The sequence below is a fragment of the Tamandua tetradactyla genome, chromosome 5 (genome assembly GCF_023851605.1).
Source record: "Tamandua tetradactyla isolate mTamTet1 chromosome 5, mTamTet1.pri, whole genome shotgun sequence".
Lineage (NCBI taxonomy): Eukaryota > Metazoa > Chordata > Mammalia > Pilosa > Myrmecophagidae > Tamandua > Tamandua tetradactyla.
The window spans coordinates 145,112,823-145,136,548 of NC_135331.1; the positions used below are offsets into that span (position 1 = coordinate 145,112,823).

General features: G+C 40.3%; 1 protein-coding gene across 2 annotated transcripts; it reads right to left on the bottom strand.

The window, feature by feature from the left end:
• Positions 1-919: 919 nt before the first annotated feature.
• CNR1 (cannabinoid receptor 1) lies at positions 920-20,941 on the bottom strand. 2 transcript variants are annotated; one of them, XM_077159277.1, is made up of 2 exons: positions 20,842-20,941; positions 920-2,401 (listed from the first exon to the last, which is right to left on the bottom strand). In XM_077159277.1, exon 2 carries the CDS (start codon positions 2,336-2,338, stop codon positions 920-922), a length of 1,419 nt encoding a protein of 472 aa, XP_077015392.1. In that variant the 5' UTR covers positions 2,339-2,401; positions 20,842-20,941. The 2 variants fall into 2 exon arrangements, with proteins under 2 accessions (XP_077015392.1, XP_077015391.1); XM_077159276.1 differs by lacking the exon at positions 20,842-20,941 and adding an exon at positions 20,480-20,568.
• Positions 20,942-23,726: the final 2,785 nt, after the last annotated feature.

Consider the following 23,726-nt stretch of genomic DNA (forward strand, 5'->3'; position numbering starts at 1 on the left):
TAACACATGCTGTCTTAAGAGGTCCAGTAATAGCTAAAGACTTAAAAAAGTCAGAGATGTCAGCCAGAAAAGTCAATATGCCTTCTCACTTCTTTTCTGATTTAATCCAATTACCCAATAGAATGGTTAATCCAGAAGATAATAAATGTCCTCATAGGAAAATGCAGGGGTAATAAATATTTTAAAGTTTCAATGAATTCTGCTCAATACTTTGAATAGTCTTCAAATTCTTCTTGTATTAACAGAAAAAATAAATCTTTATGGGTATTTCAATGTCAAATTTAAATATCTGAACTAAGATTAAGGTTTCTGAATTATAGCATGGGTAGTAATAAAAAATGTGGTCTCATTGGCTTATATTCACTGCTTCTGTTCCATTGTTCTCATAAAAATCTACCTTTCAGTTTTGTTGAACTAGACAAATATAAATAACACATAGCAAACATTGATACACCTTGCACGGGACACAATACGGTTTACAAAAAATCTCTACTTTAGGACTATAACTTGTAAAAAGGGACATCTCTGATACTTATGGACAAACACATTTCACATTATAATGAAAGTTATGGTTACAAAGGCATTACTCATTTGATGGCATTTTCTATGGATGCTAGGACTTCAAATTGTGTGGCCCAAGGTTTTCATCGTATTTCACTGAGACTTCGAAGAAACTCTCAATCTTTCCACAGCAGGCTTTCTTCACTGTAAACCTGCGGGAATCTGGGTTTGAGAACCTAAGCCACTGAAACGCCAGAGAACTGAGAAATGATGGCAGTTAACAGTCACCTTTTTCACCGAGCATGGTAAACTTAAAAATATATAACCGATGAGACGCAGACTCCTCTAGATTCTGAGCTTTTTTTAAAAAAAAAAAAACAAACAAATTTCTTTTCATGCTACGGGGGCGGCGTCAGGCTCACAGAGCCTCGGCAGACGTGTCTGTGGACACAGACATGGTCACCTTGGCAATCTTGACTGTGCTCTTGATGCAGCTTTCTGCGGCCCTGTGGACACTGGCCGTGTTGTGTGCGTGTTTGTGCAGACAGTCCGAGTCCCCCATGCTGTTATCGAGGGGCTGTGCGGTGCCTTCGCACGAGGGGAACATGCTGCGGAAGGCGTGTCTCAGGTCCTTGCTCCTTAGAGCGTAGATGATGGGGTTCACGGTGGAATTCAACAGGCAGAGCATGCTGCAGAAAGCAAACACCGTCTTAATGAGCTTGTTCATCTTTCCGAAGACGTCATACACCATGATGGCGAGCAGGGGGCCCCAGCAGATGATTAAAACCACCAGGATCAGGACCAGGGTCTTGGCCAGCCGAATGTCCATGCGGGCTTGGTCGGGCCGGGTCACCTGCACTTTGCCGTCCTCTGATGTGTGGATGATGATGCTCTTCTGGGTGCCGCGCTGGATCATGCGGACCGCGTGGCTGTGAGCCTTCCAGAGGATGTACATGTACGCGTACACGATAAACAGCAACAGCACACTGGTGACCCCAATCCAGAACATCAGGTAGGTCTCGTCGATGAGCGGGAAGATGTCCGAGCACACAGATTGCAGTTTCTTGCAGTTCCAGCCCAGGAGAGGCAGCACAGCGATCACAATGGCGATGGTCCACATCAGGCAGAATGCCACCACTGCCTTCGGCCTGGTGACAATCCTCTTATAGGCCAGGGGCCTGTGAATGGATATGTACCTGTCGATGGCTGTGAGGAACAGGCTGCCCACAGAGGCAGTGAAGGAGGCTGTGACTCCGCCCAGTTTGAACAGAAACACGTTGGGGCTGTCTTTGCGGTGGAACACATGGAAGTCCACGAAGCTATAGACAAAGATGACGCTCCCCAGGAGGTCTGCCACCGCCAGGCTGCCGATGAAGTGGTACGAGGGCCTGCAGCGGAGGCTGCGGGAGTGCAGGATGACACAGAGTACCAGCAGGTTCTCCAGGACCGTGAAGGTGCCCAGCGTGAGGGACAGCACGGCGATGGCCAGCTGCTGGCTGGGGTTCAGAATCATGAAGCACTCCATGTCCATGAAGTTCTCCCCACACTGAATGTTCTCCTCATTCTCCTTGTAGGACGAAAGAGACTTGTTGTAGAATTCTGTGATGTTCACCTGGTCTGCTGGGACTAACTGGGGGTTATCTCCTGCAGTCATCTTTTCTTGGAAGGGACTGCCCCTAAAGGACGTTAAAGGGAATTTCTGTGGGAAGTACCCTAGTTTGGATGCCATGTCACCTTTGATGTCTTCGTACTGAATGTCATTTGAGCCCACGTAGAGAAGGTCTGTCGTGATGGTGCGGAAGGTGGTATCTGCGAGGCCATCTAGGATCGACTTCATAACCTCAGTCTTCAATTAGGCCGAACTCAAAACGACTGGGGAAGAGACCGGCAGGAGGAAATCCTAACAGGAGGGAAAATAAATAAGCTGAAAATGACTAAAACCAGGAGAGTATGAAAAACCACCATAAATATCTCAAACATGTACCATCACTTATTTCACTTCTTTCTCTGAACACAGGTCCAGTCCCTGTCAGATTTGGTAAACAAAATGAGTCAGCACTCAGAGAAAAGCTACCCTGAGTTATGGGATATTGCTACACACCAAAAATAGACGTATGTTTCATTAAGTTCTCTAGAGGTAAATCACCATGTGAGTCTAGTATGGACCTCCAGAGCCTGATAGGCCAAGCTAAGTGAAATGTCTCTTGGGTGCTGCATGCATTTCAGTCATGTTAGGAAGTGTTTACCACTGGCTTCTGCTATTGTATACACATGGTGTCCTAATGCTGGAGGGGGAAAAGGGAGAGGAGCATTATTACATTGCACAATTTCTGCTCTTGCAGGCTGTATCAGCTTGTCAGGCAGATAAAACTAGACAGATAAGACAACCAAAGAACAAGACAATGTAGATTCAGGTATTGGGTTGTATAATTTGTGTGTTCAGTGTAAAGGGGAAGAAAGAGATTGCTGAGAAACAGAGGAAGCCTGAGGATTTGGGGAGAAGATCTGAGTTCTACACCAGTTCTAGTCTTGACTCACCTAGAGAGGGTGAAGTTTCCTCACCTAGAGAAGGAAAGGTTTGAACTGAGCCAAGGCTGAGATGAGCTTCAGCTCCAAAATTCTATACCAACCAAGAAAACTTTCCCAGGGTGTAAACTTGCACTGAGTCTTACGGGAAGACCAAGACCTTGAAGACTGAAAAGAAGTGATAGTGGAGGGCGCTGTCTTCTGTCTCCTGGGAGCAGTTCGGTGGGACAAATGCCCCAGTAACAGGGGATATCCTTATGGTGTCCGAGTCTCTCCATGAGGATGGCTCAGGAAATAAGGACAACTAAGATGAGGGGGTCAAATTTTAGTGGTTCTTCCATTCTAAGCTAAGGAATTTGATTGATTTTACTGCTTATAAATGTTTGTTAAAAATGTGGTTACCAGGCTCTTTAAAATATTCAAAATAGTGATTGAGCTCTCTAATGATTAAAATAATGGTAAAAACCAATATTTTATCTATTGTCTTTTTTCGTAAATGCCTCACACTGTATTGGTGGGGGGAAGAGTTATTATTTTGGAAACAAATTAAAAAGCTCTGGGTCTTATTGCTAAAATTCAGAAATTCTCCCTGTCTGAATCATCCATTCAGCAAGTTACGGAGCACTCACATATGTGTCAGGCACTATACCAGGTACTAGGACTATAGCAGCAGCAGCAAAGACAGAGTCCCTGCACATGGAGCTTACAGAGCAAGAGCCATCGGCACTAATGTGACAAGTAAGCCAGGAAGGCTCCCTGAGACTCCAGGGTCCTGTCGCCCTTTTACTTGCTCAGCATGGCCTGTGTTGGTAGCATGGAGGTACCACCAAATGGAGGACCTTGGAGTGAATCCTCCAGGGGTAATTTGTCACCACTCAAAAACTCAGACCTTTTATTCTTTCTGGGCCTTTGACCCAGGTGTGTATATTCTCCTACACCATCGCAGAACAAGGCACACTTGAGCCATGAACTGCTTGATGGAGGCAGGGTTTTCAGGACACAAACCACACAGAGACACCTAGCGTGAAGTGTGAGCCCATTAAGCCCCAAGTCAGGGCAGTGTCCCAGAGGCACAGGCTAGTGGCTAAGAATATAGAAATAAAGGATGCAGAAATAAAAGATCCAAGTCCAACCCAAACGCTGGTTGCCCAGAGCTTCCTGGCTCCTTTACCTAAGATCACTCGAGTCCCCAACCTCAGCCTGGCTCCAACTGCTAATTCTTAAGTGTCTTTCAGTTGTCTGTTTACCTGTCTCACATTTGTCATACCCTTTCTCATATCCCCACCTCTTCCAGAATATGTCCTATGTGCCTTACCATGGGGCAATTTCCCATGAGTCAACTCTTGTTCTTTACGAATGTATTGAAAGTTTTCATTCATAATCAAAGAGACACAAAGACAGCCACTTTATATAAGGAAGCTGTTTGCTACAAGGCCCCAGCATATCCTCGACCCCTCAACCTATCTTCTGCCTCTCAACACCCACCTATACTTAAACACAGCTTACTGGCTGGCTCTGATAGAGACCATGCTGCTCTCAGAAGATACCACTGCACTCGCATACCTTTCTCCTTTCTTCCTGCTCTTTCTTCTATCTGAAATACTCATTTCCAAGCTCTCTGGCTGTTAAGCTAATCTTTCAAGCCTAGTTTAATGCTATTTCCATTCTGAGACTTCCCCGTGCAGCCCGTCCCACCAGGCAGAACTAACTCCCCCAGTTCATCCCTCTACTATAGGCCTCATCATGTTGTATGATCATGAGTTTACACATCTATTTCCATAACTAGAATGTGGTTCCAAAGCAGAGAATTGTGTCCTTTTTTTTCTTATGTGATTCTCCAGCATAATAACAATAATAGAGAAGAGGATGGGGGTGGGGGATGCTGGGCTCCCATAAAGTTTAGAAATGTTCCCAGGCAACTAATAAACGGGCAGTTGAATTTTGTTAGCTTGGTGTTAAAACAGTTATTTAATAATACGTATCTGCCTTTGCCTAAAATTACAAGAAAGAAAGGTAATTAACTCAATGGCTATTTAGCCTGAAAACCAAAGCTTGAGTCCACATTTCCAAGCTGCTACTGGGAGCCATGCCATGACTTCCATCCAAAGTCAACTTCTCTCAAGCAACTAACTCTCCCTTCACAATTTCCAATTCAAAAATATATATTTTTAAAATTTCAATTATATGCATATATATATGTGTGTATATACATATAGATGCAGGTTAACAGATGCATATGAGTTTGAAACTCAAAAGGTACAGAAGGATATACAGTGAAAAGTCTCTCTCTCCTCAGAGGAAAGTAGAGTGTGTTACTCCTTCCAGAGATATTCCATGCATATTCAATATATACATCTCCCTTTGATTTTCTTTTTAACAAACAGTAACCGTATATCGTATACACGGTTCTGCACCTTGCTTTTCCACTTAAAGTTTATGTTGAAAATAGGTCCACGTAGTGTGCAGCTGTCCCTCATCATTTAGCAGCTGTGTTAAGGATCTGTTAAATGAGGGTGGCCAGCCTCCAGCTGATGGTTTGGGTTGTCTATCATCTTTGGCTAAGACCAATAATACTGCAAAGAGTTACCTTCAACCATGCCTTTTTTTTTTCTTTGTACTTTCTTACAATCATCCGAGCTTACACTTTCGACTTTCCTTGGACTCTTTCTCCTTCTTGGCATCTACAATCAGGTAAACTACTAAGTGTTGCTGGTGTTTCCCTTTTAAGTAATTAAAGTGCTCATTATGTTCAAGTGATATCCTGAGTCTTTTACTATATAGCAACTCGTTTGCTCTCACAAAGGCCCTATGAAGTGTTTTACTGCTATTATTCCCATTGTACAGAAGAAGGGCACATAGAAGATAAGTAATTTTCCATTTGCATAGCCAGTAGGTGGTAGAGCTATGACTAAACCCAGATGTTCTGGATCTAGAGCAGTGCTGCCCAATAAAAATAAGGTATATCCCATAGGCAATTTTAAATTTTCCAGAAATCAGGTTAAAAGAAAAAGCTAAAAGGTGAATTAATTTTAATAATATATCTATTTAACACAGTATATCCAAAATGTCATTTCAATGTGACACTAGCTGCATCTCAAGTGCTTACTAGCAACATGTAGTAATTCACTACCATATTGGACAGTGCAGATCTTAGAGCCTCTGCTCTTAAATCTTCATGATACATGATCTCTCTAGCATAATACAGAATACTACCATCTCTTCTTTTCTCCACTGATACCAAAGCACTAGTCAATGGAGGGAACACCGAATAAGGAGTTAGCAGACCCAGCAGAGTAAGTGTCAAACTAATAGTTGGCTGAGCAGTTAAGCTTTCTAAGCCTCCATTCTTTTCATCTGCAAACTGGGAATGATTGCGATGAGAATGATGACAAGCATAGTAGTGGTGAAAATAATAATTACAAAAATAATGATGATGATGCCTAAATCACAGAACTGGTCTGCGTTTTTAAATTTCAATACAATTTAAAAATGCATGTAAAATGCTTAGCATAGTGCCTGGCACAAAAGTAAGTCTTCAATAAATATAATTATTATTATCATTACTTAGTACTTATGGCTCTTTGCCATATACTATTAATTATATTTCAAAATAATTTATTGCCTAATTAGATAATAGGCTGCTTCTTCAATTTATGTTTGTCCCAGAACTGAAGACAGGAAGCAAAGAGAAGGAGCCTCATGGGTGTATGGGTGTGGGAGGGGAAGCTTCAGTGAATGTCTATTATATTTCAGTATTTAAGAGCCTTTTCATACATCTTTCCATTAAAGTGTCACAACAACCCCGTTGGGTGCTTATTTATAATCCCCATTTTACAGATGAGGAAACAGAGGCTGTTAGATGTTAATTGCCCAGATATGAAGGATTTGTAAGTGAAACCATGTCTGTCAGACCCCAGACAGAGTCCCTTGCTTTTGATTTTACAAGCTGTTTTAAGGATTAGCAGTGATTAGAATAAAGCCATTATGCATTTTATATCCAAGTCTTGTAGCCTCTTACAAACACAAACGAAGGCATTTTGTCAAGAGTAATTAAGACTACCTCCCACTAAATTTCCTATCCCTGTTCATCTAGGCTTTCTGGCATGGCCCCAAAGATTAAAATTTTAGTCAGTATTTGGAAGAGCTATGACGCTTCCTCAGTGAACACAAAAGATCACAGACATTATTTCAGGAATGCAAAAACATGTGTTCCTGTGATTTACTCTATATTAAGATCACACATATGTGATCCCCAATTCCCATTTTAATGAGACCAAGCACTTTCATTAAGTCAAACTTTCTGTCCAATATAAGCCAATTTTAATTAAAGAATATAGTGGAAAAATACGTGGATTCTGTGCAGTTGAAGGATCTAAGTAATGTCAAAATACCACTGTGCACATTTTAACAGTTAATGGGGTCATGGCAGGAAAACTGTTTCTGTATTTTGGTAATTCTTGCCTTTATTTCCACATTTGGATTATTTCAGTAATTTCTACCTTATTATTTTTTTTGCATTGAGAGTTGTCTTTGAGAGTTCATTAGTAATACTGTTTAGGCTTTGGGGGATGCAGCTACCATTAATTTTGTTTTTGTTTGCCACTGGAAAAATCATAATTGGAAATTACTAGCAAGATGTGTAGATGTACCTATTAAAGAAGCAGTTGGTTTTTGCTTCAAAGCTATAGTAAAAGAGTAATTCAATATTATTTAAGGGGATTTTCCTAGAATTCCGTTTTTAAAAACATAGCCAACATGTTCTAACAATTTAAGTTTCTATCAATCATGCTATTATAGTAACAATAATATTTTAATGTGTTGAATCTATTTTTAAACCCCACATTTAAAATAACCATCTGTTCTTTTTGTCTATCTCCACAGAGCTACACCTCCAAATATACCTCTGCCTACTTCCATGTCCCACACCAAACATACAGATCAGTTAGAGCAAGTGATGATATTATCACAGGAATGTTACTGGGTATGGTAGCAGCATAGGGTTGTTGAATGTTTATTTATAATCTATATCTTTGTATCTATAGCCATTTGGGGCATAAAAGACCCTTGTTCTCATCAAGTTGAGCATGAATTAAGAAGTCCTCAAAACAAGACTTCAAATAGAATTGGAATCATTTCTAAATCAGTAAAATTAATATAAGGTTATTTTAGTCTTTATTGCCCCACTGAAGACCTTCTTTGTTTTAGAGTAACATTTCAGTAATTTAGATGTCTATAACTGTGCAGCTAAAGTCAAAATCCTTTCAGTAGTTTCTGGCCTGTGCAGTGTCTCTCAAGGAATAGGCAGTAGATCTGTATTTGCTCCCTGTGGGAGAGCAGAAAAACTGCCACAAGTATCAGAGGACTGGTATTCTCTGATATAGTTACAGATGATCTGTCTGCCATGCTCCTTCTCTAATATAATAAGTTCATAAATGCTGTAAGAAGGCAATGCCAACTCATAGTGTCTAAACTGAGAGGAGTCCAGAATAGCAAATAAGGAGAGCCCCAGGACATTTTTAAACTCTTAAAAATTCCCCTATAAAAATATTTAGGAAATGGAAAATTTTCTCTACTGTGCATTTATTTAATTATCCAAATTCTGTGAGATTTGAACTTGGAGAAACAAGAAATGGCTTTTAGTTGGACTTAATCTGCAGCCTCACAGATTCAAAGAGAAAATACCTCTCTGTTGATGGGTAAAGGAAGAAGAAACTGTCAAAGGAATGCTGCATAATTTGGACACCACTTTTGACTATTGCTGCTGAGTTCTTGGCAATGAACTGTAAAGATAAATATAATTACTGGGTTCTACATATTTTGTGGACCAGAGAAATATATTGCTTTCTGCTTTTAATGATCAAATCTTATATACAAGATACATCTTATAGAGTATCTTGTCTATGGGCTGTAGCTTCTATAGTATTAAAAACACGCACGTTCTCACTGGCCTTGGCTGGCCTCATAAAACAACCACATGAAGTGTTCAAGAGAATGAAGGTGTCATTGAATATTATGCCTGTTATTTACCATTCGTTTCTGGGAACAAATCTGGTTTCTGCTAATATGATAAAGAAAAAAATCTTGCTAATATATTTCTCTAAGGTTAATAGGAAAATTTTAATTGACTCATAACTGCATTATGTCTAAATCAGGTCTCCAATATACACTGCAGATCTCTTAGGCCGAAATCATAACTTGAGGAATGAGCAATTGAATCTTACCTAATCATTATAATTTTGGAATTACTGAAGTAGCTCAGTCACTTTTCCCATCATATTCCATAGCAAAGTGAAATAAAGGATTGACTTAATTATCCTGATAATTCAGGCAAAAATACATAATCTTTTTTCCTTGTATTAATGTCAGCTCCTTCCCCATATATAAAAGATGTCATTAGGCTATTAACGGTTGGTTGGCTCTAAAACTTTAGCTTTTCATATATTTTCTAACATTGAATAGAAGTTACTAACTGCAACATTTTCTCTGGTCTATTATTTTCTAATAATATGAGTGAGTGTTAAATTTTTCATAAAAATACATCAATTAATATGAACTAAATAGACATTGAGGCACTTACAAAGTCTAAATTTATGTTCAAATTTAACTTGAAGTATGCCTAATACTGCAATATTTAAAGGCTTGTTAAAACTTGGACTATCAGGGCTCAAGGAAATTATATCTTTAAACTACATTGGTTTAAGCATTCACTATCAGGTGACAATGCTAAAAGAAAAAGTGAATTAATGAAACTAAGTGATTTACTGACTTTTATAACTGATTCGATTAACCATGCAATTTTGTTCTGCGGTTTAGAGGTTTCCTTCTTCTAAATGTCTCTTTTTTTTGAGAGATAGCTTTTCTACATAGTCTGTAAAAAAGCAGTCAAGCAAAACTTAAGTGGTCTTTCTGGAAAAGAGAGTATGCAAAGCTTTCAATACAAAGGAAGAGAACATGCAAAGTTTTCAATGCCACAAACAAAATACTCTCAAAGACTGTCTATATCTTGTGTATGGCATTTGATCATTAAAAGCAGAAAATGATATATTTTTTTAGTCTATAAAACCTACAGAACCCAGTAAATATGTTCATGTCTTTATAGTTCATTAATTACCAAGAGCTCGAGAGCTATGGTTAAAAATGCCCAAATTGTAAAGCATTTCAGTTTCTTCTCCTTTTGACTACCAACAAAGAGGTGTTCTTTTCTTTGAATCCATGAACATATAAATTAAATCTAACTAAAGCTGGGCCTTGTTTCTCCAGGTTCAAATCTCACAGAATTTGGATGAGTAAAAGCACAATAGAGAAAGCCACAATTCCTAAGTATGTTTATTAAGATATATTTGAATAGGTATTACGCACCAGCTATCATGCTAAGTATATGGATTTATATATTTTTGTTTACTATATAGTTAAATAGATATTGTTCCAATCCCCATTCAATACACAAGAAAACTGAGAATTAGAGAAGCAAAATACTTTGGCCAGCTTTTCCAGCTAGACTACACTGCTAGAACTTCAGCCCAGGGCTACAGAACTCAAAGCGACTGCTATTAACCCTGCGGTCCAGAGAACCATTTACTAAGATACCCTTCCTTTCACTTCTGGGGAAGGGGGGAATGCTGGTTTTGGAAAAAGGAAGTAATAACTAGAACATCACAGTTTTATTCAGTGAACAACTAAAATCTGAAGAAATGATCCATTGACAACCAAAAGGCTATACACACAGACCCTGCAAATCATCCTTGCCCCATGATCTTCAGGGACAAAGTATGACAAAGAACTAGAAGCTAAACTTCCTAGATCTGGATCAGCACCTTATTTTCAGTGGCTGTTGGCAAATAATAAATACAATCTAACTCATTTTTGCCAGTATTTTTAAAATTAGGTAAGGCTTTTTTTTCTTCATTAGTTAATTGCTAGCCTTATTACCTTTTTTTGTTGTTTCTGATAATGATACTTTCTACCACACCAGTGAGGAATGCAGAAGGCACCTTCTTTATAGAAGAACGAGACATGATGGTACTTAGTAAACAAAAGCTTGAAACAGCCATTCTCCCTATAGAGAAATTCAAACTCACTTGAAATCACTCAACCTCCCACCATGAGCAGTGTGCTTCTCTTAGACCCAGACAGAAGACAACTCCATGGCAAGTTCCTAAATTCTTGGCTGGACTTGGAAGTCAATGCAGAAGAAATGCTGTAAACTTTAGTAGACATCTCACAAGTTAATGTTTGTTACAGACATCCTGGTGTCCAATGGGCACAGAGCTATGTTACTGCAGCAATATGGCTGACGGACAGACTTACAGATCCTCACATGCTTCTCATAACACATCTTATTGAGCACATACTCTGTGCCTAGCATTTTAGACATTACACTCCAGACCATGAACCGTTTCTGTGCTTTACTGCCCAGAAAATATATCCATATATCGTCCCTGTGCATGGATAAAGAATAAGGAAACAAGGGAAATGATTCTCCACTCCATCAAATAAAGCCCACCTATTTGTCCTTCTCCTCCCAAAGATGACAAAATAAATAACTTGTGAGAATACATGATGAGATATGCAACTTAAACATTAAATAGTAATAGACTGTGTAAATCCCCATCAATAATATACACATTGAGGTTTTTTCCTCTCAAAAGGGATGGACAAGGCTGAGCCACCCTGGAGCAGTCCTTCTTGTGTCTTAACACTTCAGACCATAAACACTTTGAAGGCAAGGACTTGTCATATATGGCCTTTTAAACCATCCTTCTGGCAGAGTACATACTCAATACCTGTTTACTGAATGAATATTGGTGTGTATCAGCAACCTGGCTAATTAACTTAGCAGATGGCTTGTAACTGTGGATGGTTTTACTTGGCATAAAGCCAGCTGAACATCATGGGGCTGAAACCTGAACTTTAGTCTTATATAAACATCTGCCTAAAAAATAAAAATTAAAAAAAAACGTCCAAATGTAAAAATTATATAAGCTGCATCAACATTATTTATCCTAAGACCTTTGACCTCAGTATCAAATGGAAGTTATATTGATTTGGAGTTGGAAGTTATGGGCCAATGTCAAGTATTTACTTCTCACTCCAATTCAGCCTGTGTGTATGTTAAGAACTACAACATTTAGCCACATAACGATGTCATAAAGAAGAGAGCACTTTGCGACATGCACAACCTTGAATGAATCCTAATTAAATGCTGCTGATAGCCCTTAACGTCAATATATAAAATTATTATTATAATGGACTTTTTCCTTTCCCCAAATGCATGTTCTTATGCACTCATCTTTTCCAAATGGGATTCTCCATATGCAAGTGCGATTTCAAAACTTGTCAAGAGATGCTATGTGAAAATTTAACCACTAGATGGAGTGGCTTTTATAAACCCTCAAGAATCAATTTGTTATTCTATTCAGTGGGCATAATTCTTGCTTTGGTTGAGCAACTTCTCCTCCTGCTACAACATTTTATGCATTTTACAACTGAATTAATTAAAACATAAATAAGAAGATATGTTATGGAGGGCTAAAATGGGTTATTACTACTGACTTCAAAAACTAAATTTCTAATTGCTTTTCTGGGTAAAAGGGTATTGAGAGAATTCAACATATTGATAAAAATTAATTGTGAATATTTGGAACTCTGTCTTAAGACAAGAATTAAGAATGAGTAAAGGAAAGCAGTTCTACTGCTAACTATGCCAAAAGATGCAAAAAGTGAGAGGGGAGTCTCTGGAGCCCCAAATCAATTTTACTAGCAAACTTAGCTCATTTCTATTTCATGAAACATTTGGTTTTCCAATTTCCAAATACAAAATCACCATGACAGGTCATAACTCTGTGATGAAAAAAAAAAGGAAAGTTATTTTCTATTATTATGAAGGCTAAAATGGAATATTTTACCAGAGAAGTGAATAGTTGTTCAAATAGTCAAACAAATCGAGGACACAGTGGCTTTCCAAATAATTAAATTTCTTTCCTATTATTCTCTCACTAGAAAAATCTGAAATGTTTTTTATTATTGTGTAAATTCAGGTTTCCCTTCAAACATTATTCTAGAAACTAGGTACTTATGTGTCACTTACTTTAGTTGAAAAGTTCAATAGAAAATTTTCAGTGTTTACTAAGATATAGACAAAAATATGTTTTCAAGACACAAATAACTATGTATAAGCAGAACTGGAAGAACTAGGATTCAGTGGAGATGCAAAATATGCTTTGAAAAAGGAGTTATGATTAAGAAGTAAGCATGCAAATTGGATGCAAGTACAGAATTTTTATGACAGTGAATCCATGAGGTAGTGCTATTGTAACTCATTCAAGGTCAAACCCTTCCCATGATGCTGTGATGCCATTATGAGATTCTGAACAGAGCTGAAGCATTAACGTACTCAGAAAAAGTGACATGAGGATAAAGAATTAGGAAACAAAATAGGTGAGAATGAGCTGTAAGCTCTAGTGTGCATCTTAAAGGACAGTTTGAGAAGCTACACAGGGGCTTTTAAGGGCATTGAGGGTCACTCTACAGGTCAGTGGCTCTCACCGGGTGGTCCCCAGGCCAGCAGCATGAGCATCATCTGGGAACTTAAGAGAAATGCAAGTTCTCGGGCTCCATCTCAGAGCCACGAGGGGTGGGGAATATGTGCGTTTTAATAAGGCCTCCTGGTGTCCCAATGCACTCTGAAGTATAAGAAACACTGTTATAGATGCTGGAGATCTATGAAAAAAGACTCAATGGGGGAAGACAATAGAATTAGCCTTTATAAAGAAGAATGGAGGTTAGACAGGAAGAAAGACTATTCAATGACTATAGGTTTTCAAATCTTTGAAATGGATTTTTAAGGGAGCCTGCTCATGATAAAATAGCCTCCAACGGTTGATCTGTAAAAGAAAGGTTTTCCTATCTGACTGGAATAGAATAATGTAGTCTACCCCGGAAAATAACAAGAGGAGAAAGGAACTTCTTATGGCTTTTCAATCTATAATTCAGGGATTCTCTGAACTTTTTCAAGGAAAGTGCATCAAGATGTAATGTTGTACTTACACAGGATGCAGATATTAAGAAGCCCACATCAGTTTCTCCTAATTCTGTTTACAAAATCTGTGCAAAGTTTTATAGGACTGCTAGCCATTTATAACAAAACAGGAAAAATAAAAAAACTGAAAGTAATTAGCATCCCAGATAGCTTTTTTTTTTTGAGCTGGAAATGTTTTTGTTTCTCTTTTCTCCAAAATCACAAAATAATGTATTACATGAGATTAACCCAGAAAAGGACAAACTTAAATGGAAATTTTGCAGTGGGCCCAAGAAACTCAGACCCACAACAAATTATGTTTCAGAACTGCCCTGGTAATTATACAATTTATTTATACTGCTTATAGCTGGTCAATATCATTCAAAAAATACCTAAAATTTATAAATACATGGAAATGTAACCCAAAGCACTTAAAGATATGACTCTGGGCAGACTGCTCCCTCTCCAATTATTTCATCAATAAAAATGGATCACAGATTACTTAATTAATTTTCTTAGCTGAGGGCTAAAATCATTCTAAGTTTTTCCTTGTTTTGTTGTTTTTAGGAACCTAGATGCCATTTCCAAAGGTAGTTGTATATTTTCAAAGCCAAATTCCCACATATGCAAAGATAGAAAATTCTCTGGACAATCTTTTTCTTACTTCAATTATGTGCTAAATTATCTAGCTTCCCTTCATCTCCACATGCATACTATTTGCCTACCACAACTTGTACAAAAGCTAGAATAAACATTTACAAATTTCAATAGCAATGGAATTGAAATTTGTTGAAAATCTGTTCTGTTTAACCAGTCACCCTGGAATAAAACAAAATACTCGGATCATAGTGATGTTAAATTGGGTTCCTCTTATTAAGAACAAATATAGCTGAGTTAAAAAGCTAGCAATAGTGATAAAAGCATTTGACATAAATAATGATTTTTTTGGGGGGGAGACCAATGATGTTGGTTTACTTGCTATATTAAAACATCTCTTTTTTTTAGCCTCTTGACCAATAGATATCAGTATTATTAAGTTGTCTAGTACAAATGTCAGAATGTGAAGGCAAAAATTTGTTTTTAAGAAAGCAGACAGGAATTTATCACCAATTTAAATGCGAAATTCCTTATAACATCTCAATTCGCAGAAATCATATTGATTCCCATTTTCTTCTCTAAAAATATAGTTTAAAAGAATGGATGAAGAAATAAAGATGGAAAGAGAGGGACCCTCCCATTTGAACACGAACTTTGAAAAACCTAATTTCTTAATTATACTGTATTTTAATTATAGTTAAACATACTACTGACATAAACAGTTTGTGAAAGCATTTGTCAGTATATTAAACTACCACAACAGATTGCCTGGCATATCTTTGAAAAATGCCTCTTTTTTTTTTTTTAAAGAAAAAGCACAGAATTTGCAAGTAGGAATATGAATTATATAAATTTATAAATATATACATATGCATATATATAAAACAAAAACCCACCAACATATTACATTGTCAAATTTAGAAAAGTCTACTGCACGATATCTTCTGAAGTTAAAAAAAAAATTTTAATGCTCTTCAGAGTTGAAAATGGTAGAAGGAATTGAGCCAAAGATATCAAATCTCTATTCAACTAATCCAAACTCTACACAATTAAGAATCCAAATAAGGGTGGATAAAAAGACATTAGATAAAATACTGTGCTCTCGGAAAAAAATTATTTACCATCTGTATTAGAAGAAAAGGGAAATCAAATCTCTTTTTGCACTCAAAAAGTACAAGACCTACTTTAGGAAACATTAAAAATATATAAAATATAATGAAATTACACAATGGGTTAAAAAAATAGTTGGCTAAAAAACAATCATTTTCATCTAACCAATTTCAATTCACATATTCAAAGACAAAATGTAATATAACAAACAAACAAAGCAAAACTTTAAAAGCTTTCCTAAAGTGCAGGTGTGAATTTCTCCAGCTGGGGCTAAAAGAGAATCCATGGTATTTCCCTAACAACTGCTATGGCTCTGCCAGGCCCATGTGCTCAGGTTTGATGAGTAAACAGTTCCACCCTCTAAATCCCATATAAACACAACTATGGACCTCTAGAATTCCACGGTTGTGAAGTTATTAAATTTTGAATAATTAGAGACATGCCTGTCACAACCTGCCCTATTAAAACTTTTACAGTTAGAGAAAATCCCAATCTCATTCGCAATCAATATGGAAATATTTCAAATATATGGAAAATACCAATAAAAACTCTATTAACAATGTCTGTACACACAATTGTCCTAGAAAAACTTATAGTGAAAGGTACTTTATTTCACCATGAGGCACCTCTTTAGTGAAGGAATATGACCCAGGAAAGCGTTAAGTAAATATTTTATATTAAGAATTAGGGCAATCAATCACACTGATTACTTTATGTTATGGCCTTGACCTATACTTACTGATATGTCATAAACATATCTTTCATCCTGTGGATAAGTTTGAGATAGAAGTTCATCTAACATCAAACCATTTGAATGCTAGCAAGAGAGACACAGTGAATCACTAAAAAACGACCCTCCCTTTTCCCCTTCATAAATTTCTTATAGTTTTAACTTACTTCTTATAGTATTATTATACTAAATAAAGTTAAATAAATAATATATTTTGTGATACACAGTAACCTTCTATATTTTATTCCAACTTGTATAGCCCTTATTTCCAAAGTAGTAAGCAACTAGCAAATTTACTGAAAACTGTGTTAAACCCCTCAGTGTTTATCATAAAACTATAATTGAATGCGGTTATTCCCATCGTGGCAAATTTGTAAGATTCCTGGCACACATGGAACAGGAATGAATTTCCACCTATCCCAGAAAACAAGAAAAGCCTTGTTTTGATTCAAGTGGATACTTCCCTCTGTACCTTGAGTCCTCAGTGTCCATCTGCACAGCTGCTTTAAACTTGGGACATTTCCCCAAATCTGTAGTATTCATTTAAAATAATAATTATATCTTCAAATACATAAAGTCAACATCTAAATTTTTATTTTGGTATAATATAGATCTATTAAAGAGTTTGTTTATACATAAATATAGAAGAGTATTCATGCATCCAATCATCTAAAATTTTGCAGAATTTAATTTTATGTTCAGTATGTTCTGGATGACATTTGTTTCTTTAGTCCAGAGAATATTCTGAAGGAATGTGAATTGATCTGTAATATGTTATAATATTTAAGAATATACAGACAAGTGAATTAAATGGTTATCAAAGTATTAAACAATATTGATTAGAAAATTGTTGAATCCCTCACCACCCAAACAACAACATTCATGCAGTTATAATGTAAAGTTGGCATTTTTATAAGAACAGAATTAGGAAAGAACTGGAGATTTGGTGGGGGAGAGGGGAAGGGGATAGGAATATGAAGTTAAAGTATTGCCAGTACAAAGTACATAGATTGGTTTAGATTTCCTTTCATCCTTTGACTTCTCTAACAATTTTCAGTCAATAAAAGAAAAATCACCAGAGCTTTCCATCTCTTGAAATATACATATGCAATATGTAAACATGGCCCCGGCACAGTTTTTCAAACAATGTTGGGTCCAGGTTGTTTCAGCGTCACAAGGAGAATTATAAATAATTTAAATCCAAAGGCTGGTTGCACTCTAACTATTCGTCAGTTCAATTAGAAAATGATGAATACAAAAATAGAAGAGGCAGACTTACACTGGTGGAGACACGGCATCCTTTTTAACAGGGAATGAGAGCTCTCATCTGTGTTCTTTACGCAACTGAGCTAACATAATTACCCCAAGAATAACAGGCAGCAACCTAAAGGACAAGCTCTATCTTACTAACCAAATTCAAGAAGCTATAACCAAACCTCATTTTACTAGTGATGTGTCGTTAGGCATTTACAAATTCAATTTATTACTCTCTTTCTTGTAGCATTCCTGGATAGCTAATTATGGGAAATAATCCCTTCCCTTATTAAACCAACTGTTTTCTGGAGAAGAAACATTTGGTGAGCGTGGTGAACTATAAACTGCTATTGTAAGTTCCATTTCATAATCGTTTATTCTTATACAGTAAAGTATTCCAGTTCTAACTCCAAACACTAATATGCAAGACAGCCAAGGAGCCTGTCTAAATTTCTTGGTGGTTATTGTTATTTCTGAGTCAAAGCAAAGAAGAATGTCATATGGTTGTTTTGAAAGAGTTTTTCAGGCTTTGCCTTAGTAATTAATAAGCTGACACTGCATACTAAACACTTATCAACAGAATCAATGGGGCTGCTTCTTTCTTGAGAAAATAGGTAAACCGATGCAGGGAGTTTTCTTTTGGTATAGCCTGTAATATGCCACCAATATTGTGGTTCTTTTGGAGAATTTCATCTCCAGCAGTTTCATCTTGGTAACATTTAGCAATTTCACTATTTTAACATTTTGAAATGCCAAAAAAGAACACACTGATCCTGCAGCTAAGCTTATTAGAGAAGAGCCATCTCACAGGCAAGACAGAAAGGAACATAGTCCACTGGGAAAAGGGTAACAGAAAAAGACAGAAAACAGGGGATAACAAACAAAGCCAAGCACTACCCCGATGCGAGAGGTAATTTTCACCAGAACTGAAAACTTTACACACCAAATTAAATAATATCACCTATGGCTTAAGAGACTAGCCAAAACATTCTTTTTATATACACATTTATTTTTGCTGTTAAAATGTGGGGACATGAATATCTAATTTGTCTTCCGAACAATGAGTGTACGCATAGTAATTTTATTTTAGAAAGGTCAGAACCAAGCATTTCCACCCTGTGGCATCATTTTACCCCCATGGAGGTTTAGGAGCACAATGAGACCTCTTCCCATCAGACACTTGATACATACCTCAGTCAAGACTGCTCTTCGCCTGGGATGGGAGACATCTTTGAAACAAAAAGAGTCCATTTCCAATAAGTTCTCCTGATAACCTAAATAAATTAGTTTTTAAAAACTATGTGCAACATCACGCCTCTTGCCCAACTACGGTAACTGCTAGCGTGCCTAGAAATAACCACCTAGAGTATGCAATGTTTAAAATTCTGAAGATGCATGGATTCTGTTCATATATGGATGTAATCAGAAAATAATTTGTCTCACTTAAGAAACTATGCATGGTCTTTTATTCTGATAAAAACTGCTCTTAAGTGAGTTGGGGGGGAGGGGAAGGAGCACCAAGAGAAAAAGGGACAGAGAAAAATCAATCAGTATATTTTCCCTTGCAAACTGTCAGTAGGGTGAGATTAGAAAAGCAACACTTTAAATCAGATAAAATCCTAGGGGAATCTTAAAGGTTGGTTGCTCTGAGCTTCTCAATATTCTGCAAAATAGATTGATGTCAGTGGTGACACCACTGATACTCAATGTCCACTGAGTTTCTGCTAAGAAATTGCCTTCCTCCATTGTTCAAAAGATATTAACTTAGCAATAAAAATGAGAAGTTAGGGGACCCATAGAGATATCTTTCAACAGCTTTAAAACCAGTAAATCTGTTCTAATCTCTTACTGGATTAAGTGCCGAAGAGGCTTAATATACCAAGAAAGCAACACAAAAGCAAGAATGCCACTTATTTGGAGGAAAAGAAAAAGATGGGAGCTAAAATGACTAATAGGCTACTAAATGTTTTTGTCTCTATGTCAACCTAATAGCTTTGAAAGATAAATGATCTATTAAAATAAGAAACATGCATGCTGCTTTTCAACTTCCAAACGGTCAAAGACAGTTTGTAACGTCTAGCATAGCAAACACATTTGCATTCAGGAGGTGCTCCATTTATGATTGTGAGCCTTAGCAACAAGAAACGTCTTTTTAAAAATGCAAAATCAACTTTATTCATTCAATGGCTAGTTCTGATTTAAACGGTTTCATCAACATTCAAATTGCAGGTATCAGTTAAATGCACATTTGTTTTTCCTCAAAGAAAAGTGGTTCCTATAGCTATATTTTCTATATCAAAAGTTTATTATTTGACATGCATTTCTTTATAGGACATTTAATATTTGAAATTTAATCCGTTTCTAAGGTTTGGTGCAGACACTGATGTATTTCTCTGGGAAGACTTAGCTGCTGATATGGTTTATAGACATTCAACACCAACTGAAGCGCCTGTTTTTCAAACATGCACATTACACATTTTCTACTAACAGACATCAGTGCATACAGAGAGCCAGGTGCACACACATTCAATAAATAGTAAATGGTGGAAACCTTCAGAAGTAGCACAGACCACATTTAACAGGCTGGAGCCAGACATCTAAGTAAACATCACCGCACGATTCGCTCACACGGAATAAGAACTCAACGAAGGACACTAGGGGACCACACTGGTCAGTACCCGGGGGTGGGGGGGGGGGCGGGAAGAGGAAAAAGTATTTTCAAACGCAACTCTGTCAGGTCTTACCCTTCGCATCCCCCAGTCCTCGCGGGAGACGCTCCCTTGGCACCTTTCGCCCCGGGCAGGGGCTGATTCTCCGTTAGAACGAAATGAACCCCTGACCCTATGGAGAGCTCTGCAGGGAGCCGAGGCGCCCCTCCTGGACGAGGGGAAAGCACTGGTGCCGCGGGAGCCAAGAAGAGGCGGAGGCGGAAAAGAAGTGGTGAAAGAAGAGAGGTGGCAGAGCGAGTAGCGGGAGGAGGCGGCGCCGGCGCTCGGACGCGAGCGAGGCTGGGTGGGGTGGAGCGGGGTGTGCCTCGGTCGGTCAGTCAGTAAGTCAGTCAGTCCCCACTGCCCGCGCGGCGGCGTCCCCTGCCTCCCGTGCCCACCCGAGACAGCTGCGGAAGATTGGCGCCCGCTCCGCTCCGGCCGCCCGCGAGCCTCTCCCCTTCCCCGGGCTCTTCACGGGGTCCTTCCGCTCGCCCGGACGGTCCAGGAGTAGGGCCGCCGGTCTCCGCCAGCCAGGGCGCCCGTCGCCTCACCCCGCTCGCGCGGTCCCTGCCTCTCTCTCCGCTCGCGCTCAGTCTCTGGCTCTCTCTCGCTCCAGTCCCATTTATGAAGCGCGGTCCCATCACGTGTTAATGAGCCTTTGTCCTGCCCTGGCAGCAGTGGCGGCACAGACCCCGCCGAGGGAACTGCGCGGGGAGGGACCGAGCGCGCCCCACAGAGCGGCGCCTGCGGCTCCAAACTTTGCAGACGCCCGGGCCCCGCCGCGGCGCCAGCCCGGGGGCCAGAAGGGATGAGCCTCTCCGGCCCGTGTCACCTATTTCTCCTCTTGCTCCCCCTCCTTCTCTGCCGCCGACCGGGTCCTGATGTCTCCCGCTGCCATGACCCTGCTGTCTTTCCAGATACCCTCACACCCCGGCCGGGCAAAGAAGGGGCGCGTGTCCGCGCCGCCCCCGACTCGGGGGCCATGAATCACGCGCGCCCAGACTACGCGCAGCGCCGACACATTGCGCGGGGGTCACGTCTGGGGCAGCGGGCTGAGCCGGAAGGGGAAGGGGATCGGGAGGGGAGAGGATGAAGCGTACCCCGCCCGGGGGTGCGGCCTTTCGCCCCACTTCCCCACCACCCCAGTCATCCCCGCGGGCGGACAGCCGCGAGCCGGGCCCCGGGGGTGGCTGAAGCCTTGGGACCGCGCTGCGTAGCCCCCGAGCCGTGACTATCTCGCGGCGGTCGCGTGGCCACCTGTCCTCCGCCCTCGGGGCACTGCCTGGCTGGGCGCTCGGCTGCTCCCGCCTCCGCCGCCCCCGCCCCGGCAGACCACTCGGGCGGGCCCCAGCAGCCCGGCCCCGGCTGCAAACAGTTGGCACCGTAGGCGGCTGGCTACGCGCCTCCCGGACCGGTGCGCCCCCTCCCCACCGCCCCAGGGTCCCGCTCCTCGCACCTTCTTGCTGGAAGAGAACGCCCCCCCTCCAGGCCCGGGATGGGGACTCGCGGGGCTTGGGGACGGCCGCGGCAGGCGTCTGGGGATCCGCGGTGCGCCCGGCGGCAGCGGCAGGAATTAGGGGACATGCTCGTTAATTGGTTCCACTATCAGTCGCCGTCTGCCTCCCGTGTGCACGGATCAAACCTTAATTGGTCTTTACATTTATCATGGTGAATTGCGAACCTACAAACAAGCCTCAGCCGCTGCTTCAGCCGAGAAGGCGTCCCCCTCCCCTGCGGTGCCCCGACCGCGTAGTGGTGGCAGCGATTGTTGTTCTTTAGACATCTTTATCTCTAGTGAGCTGGGTCGGGGGAGGACCGCGTGGCTTCCACCTGATGGAGCCACGTCACTCCGGCCCCACCGCCCCTCCGGAGGCGCTAGGTTCGGTTCCCAACCCGCCTCTCTCCGTCGCAGCCTTGGCATTATTTTATGACACCTAGCCCGGGATCCGACAGAGTCTTGACCAGTCCTCGTACCGCACCCTCCGGTAGTACCGCCCCTCTCTCTCCTCCCGCCCCAGCCCGGAGCCTAACAGCAATCGTAACATATTTGGGCCCGGTATTTGTACAACGTGAAGAGAATCCGTAAAAGTGAGCCTCGCAAGGAAAGAGGCAAAACTGGTGGAGAGAGAGCCGAAGATTAGGAGCCCAGAGGCTTGGAGGAGGGAAGAGTGAAGGACTTTAGTGGAAATATCAGGACAAAACCATAGAAAGGTCTCCTGCAGAGCGCTTGTTCAGTTTCTGAATATCCCCCTAATTAGGTTAGAAGTAGTATTGTCGGGTTCCCTATCAGGGAAATGGCCATTCGAGATAGAATCCGCAGCTGAAATGATCGATTTGTGCTAGATAGGTAGATAGGATAAATTATCAATAAAGAAGGAGGGATGATTGATAGCTGGGCAGATTAGTGCCACACAGGAGAAAGCCAACTCCAGCCCACCTCTGCAGCGTAGAGCTCCTTCTAGAGATTTAAGGTGGGGGCAGGGGGTTTCAACATCCATTGCTTTTTTCTGTTAGGGATCATCATGGTGGTTAGATTTTACCCTTAGCTCATACCCCTGGCAGGAGGAGGTTTTCACAAAGTTTTAACCTCCCAGACTGATTTCCCAAGTGATAACACAAAATAGCTTTCAGAGTTACTCCACCACCTGGTAGCATAGGTTCGGTGATTGCTGGTAATCCAAAGAAAGGATGTAGATGTCCTCACTCTTTATAGTGATGACATCTTCCAGTACACAAGGAAACCTGGGGGGAACCCGGCCCCTAGAGGCTGTGAGGTAACAGGATATCATAGGGATGCTGCCAGGACCCCAGCTCCCGTGGCCAGGTGATCTGTATGGACTCTAGGAGCGACAGAGAGTTTAGCGTCCCCCAGGTACATACCACTAACATCCCTGGTGGCACCCCTTAGGGAGCATTCTCCCCCATATCTGTTATAACCATCAAATCTGAAGTTGTGAATCATTTCCAACCTGTGGAAGGTACTCCACGGAAATCTCAAATCTCAACTCTGGGGTTTTATCAGCCACATCAACTTTTCTTTTATTCATGAAGAGAAACAATCTAATTATCCTAAGTATTTCTAAGTCATCCCAAATCTCTTTTGATTGATGGCTGATATCTTCACTGAATTCAATGAAATTCTAAGCAGAGACCTAGAATCCGAATGACTGAAGTTTGTTTGTTGAGTGACTGGCCACCAGTGACCTGTGGACCCAGCCAATCATTAAGAATCTAATCAAGTAGTGACTCCAGCAGCTATAACTGTTTAGTCTGTTATTCTTTG

Coding starts and splice junctions, on each gene's coding strand:
- CNR1 (XM_077159277.1), bottom strand. CDS start 2,338: ATGAAGTCGATCCTAGATGGCCTCGCAGATACCACCTTCCGCACCATC.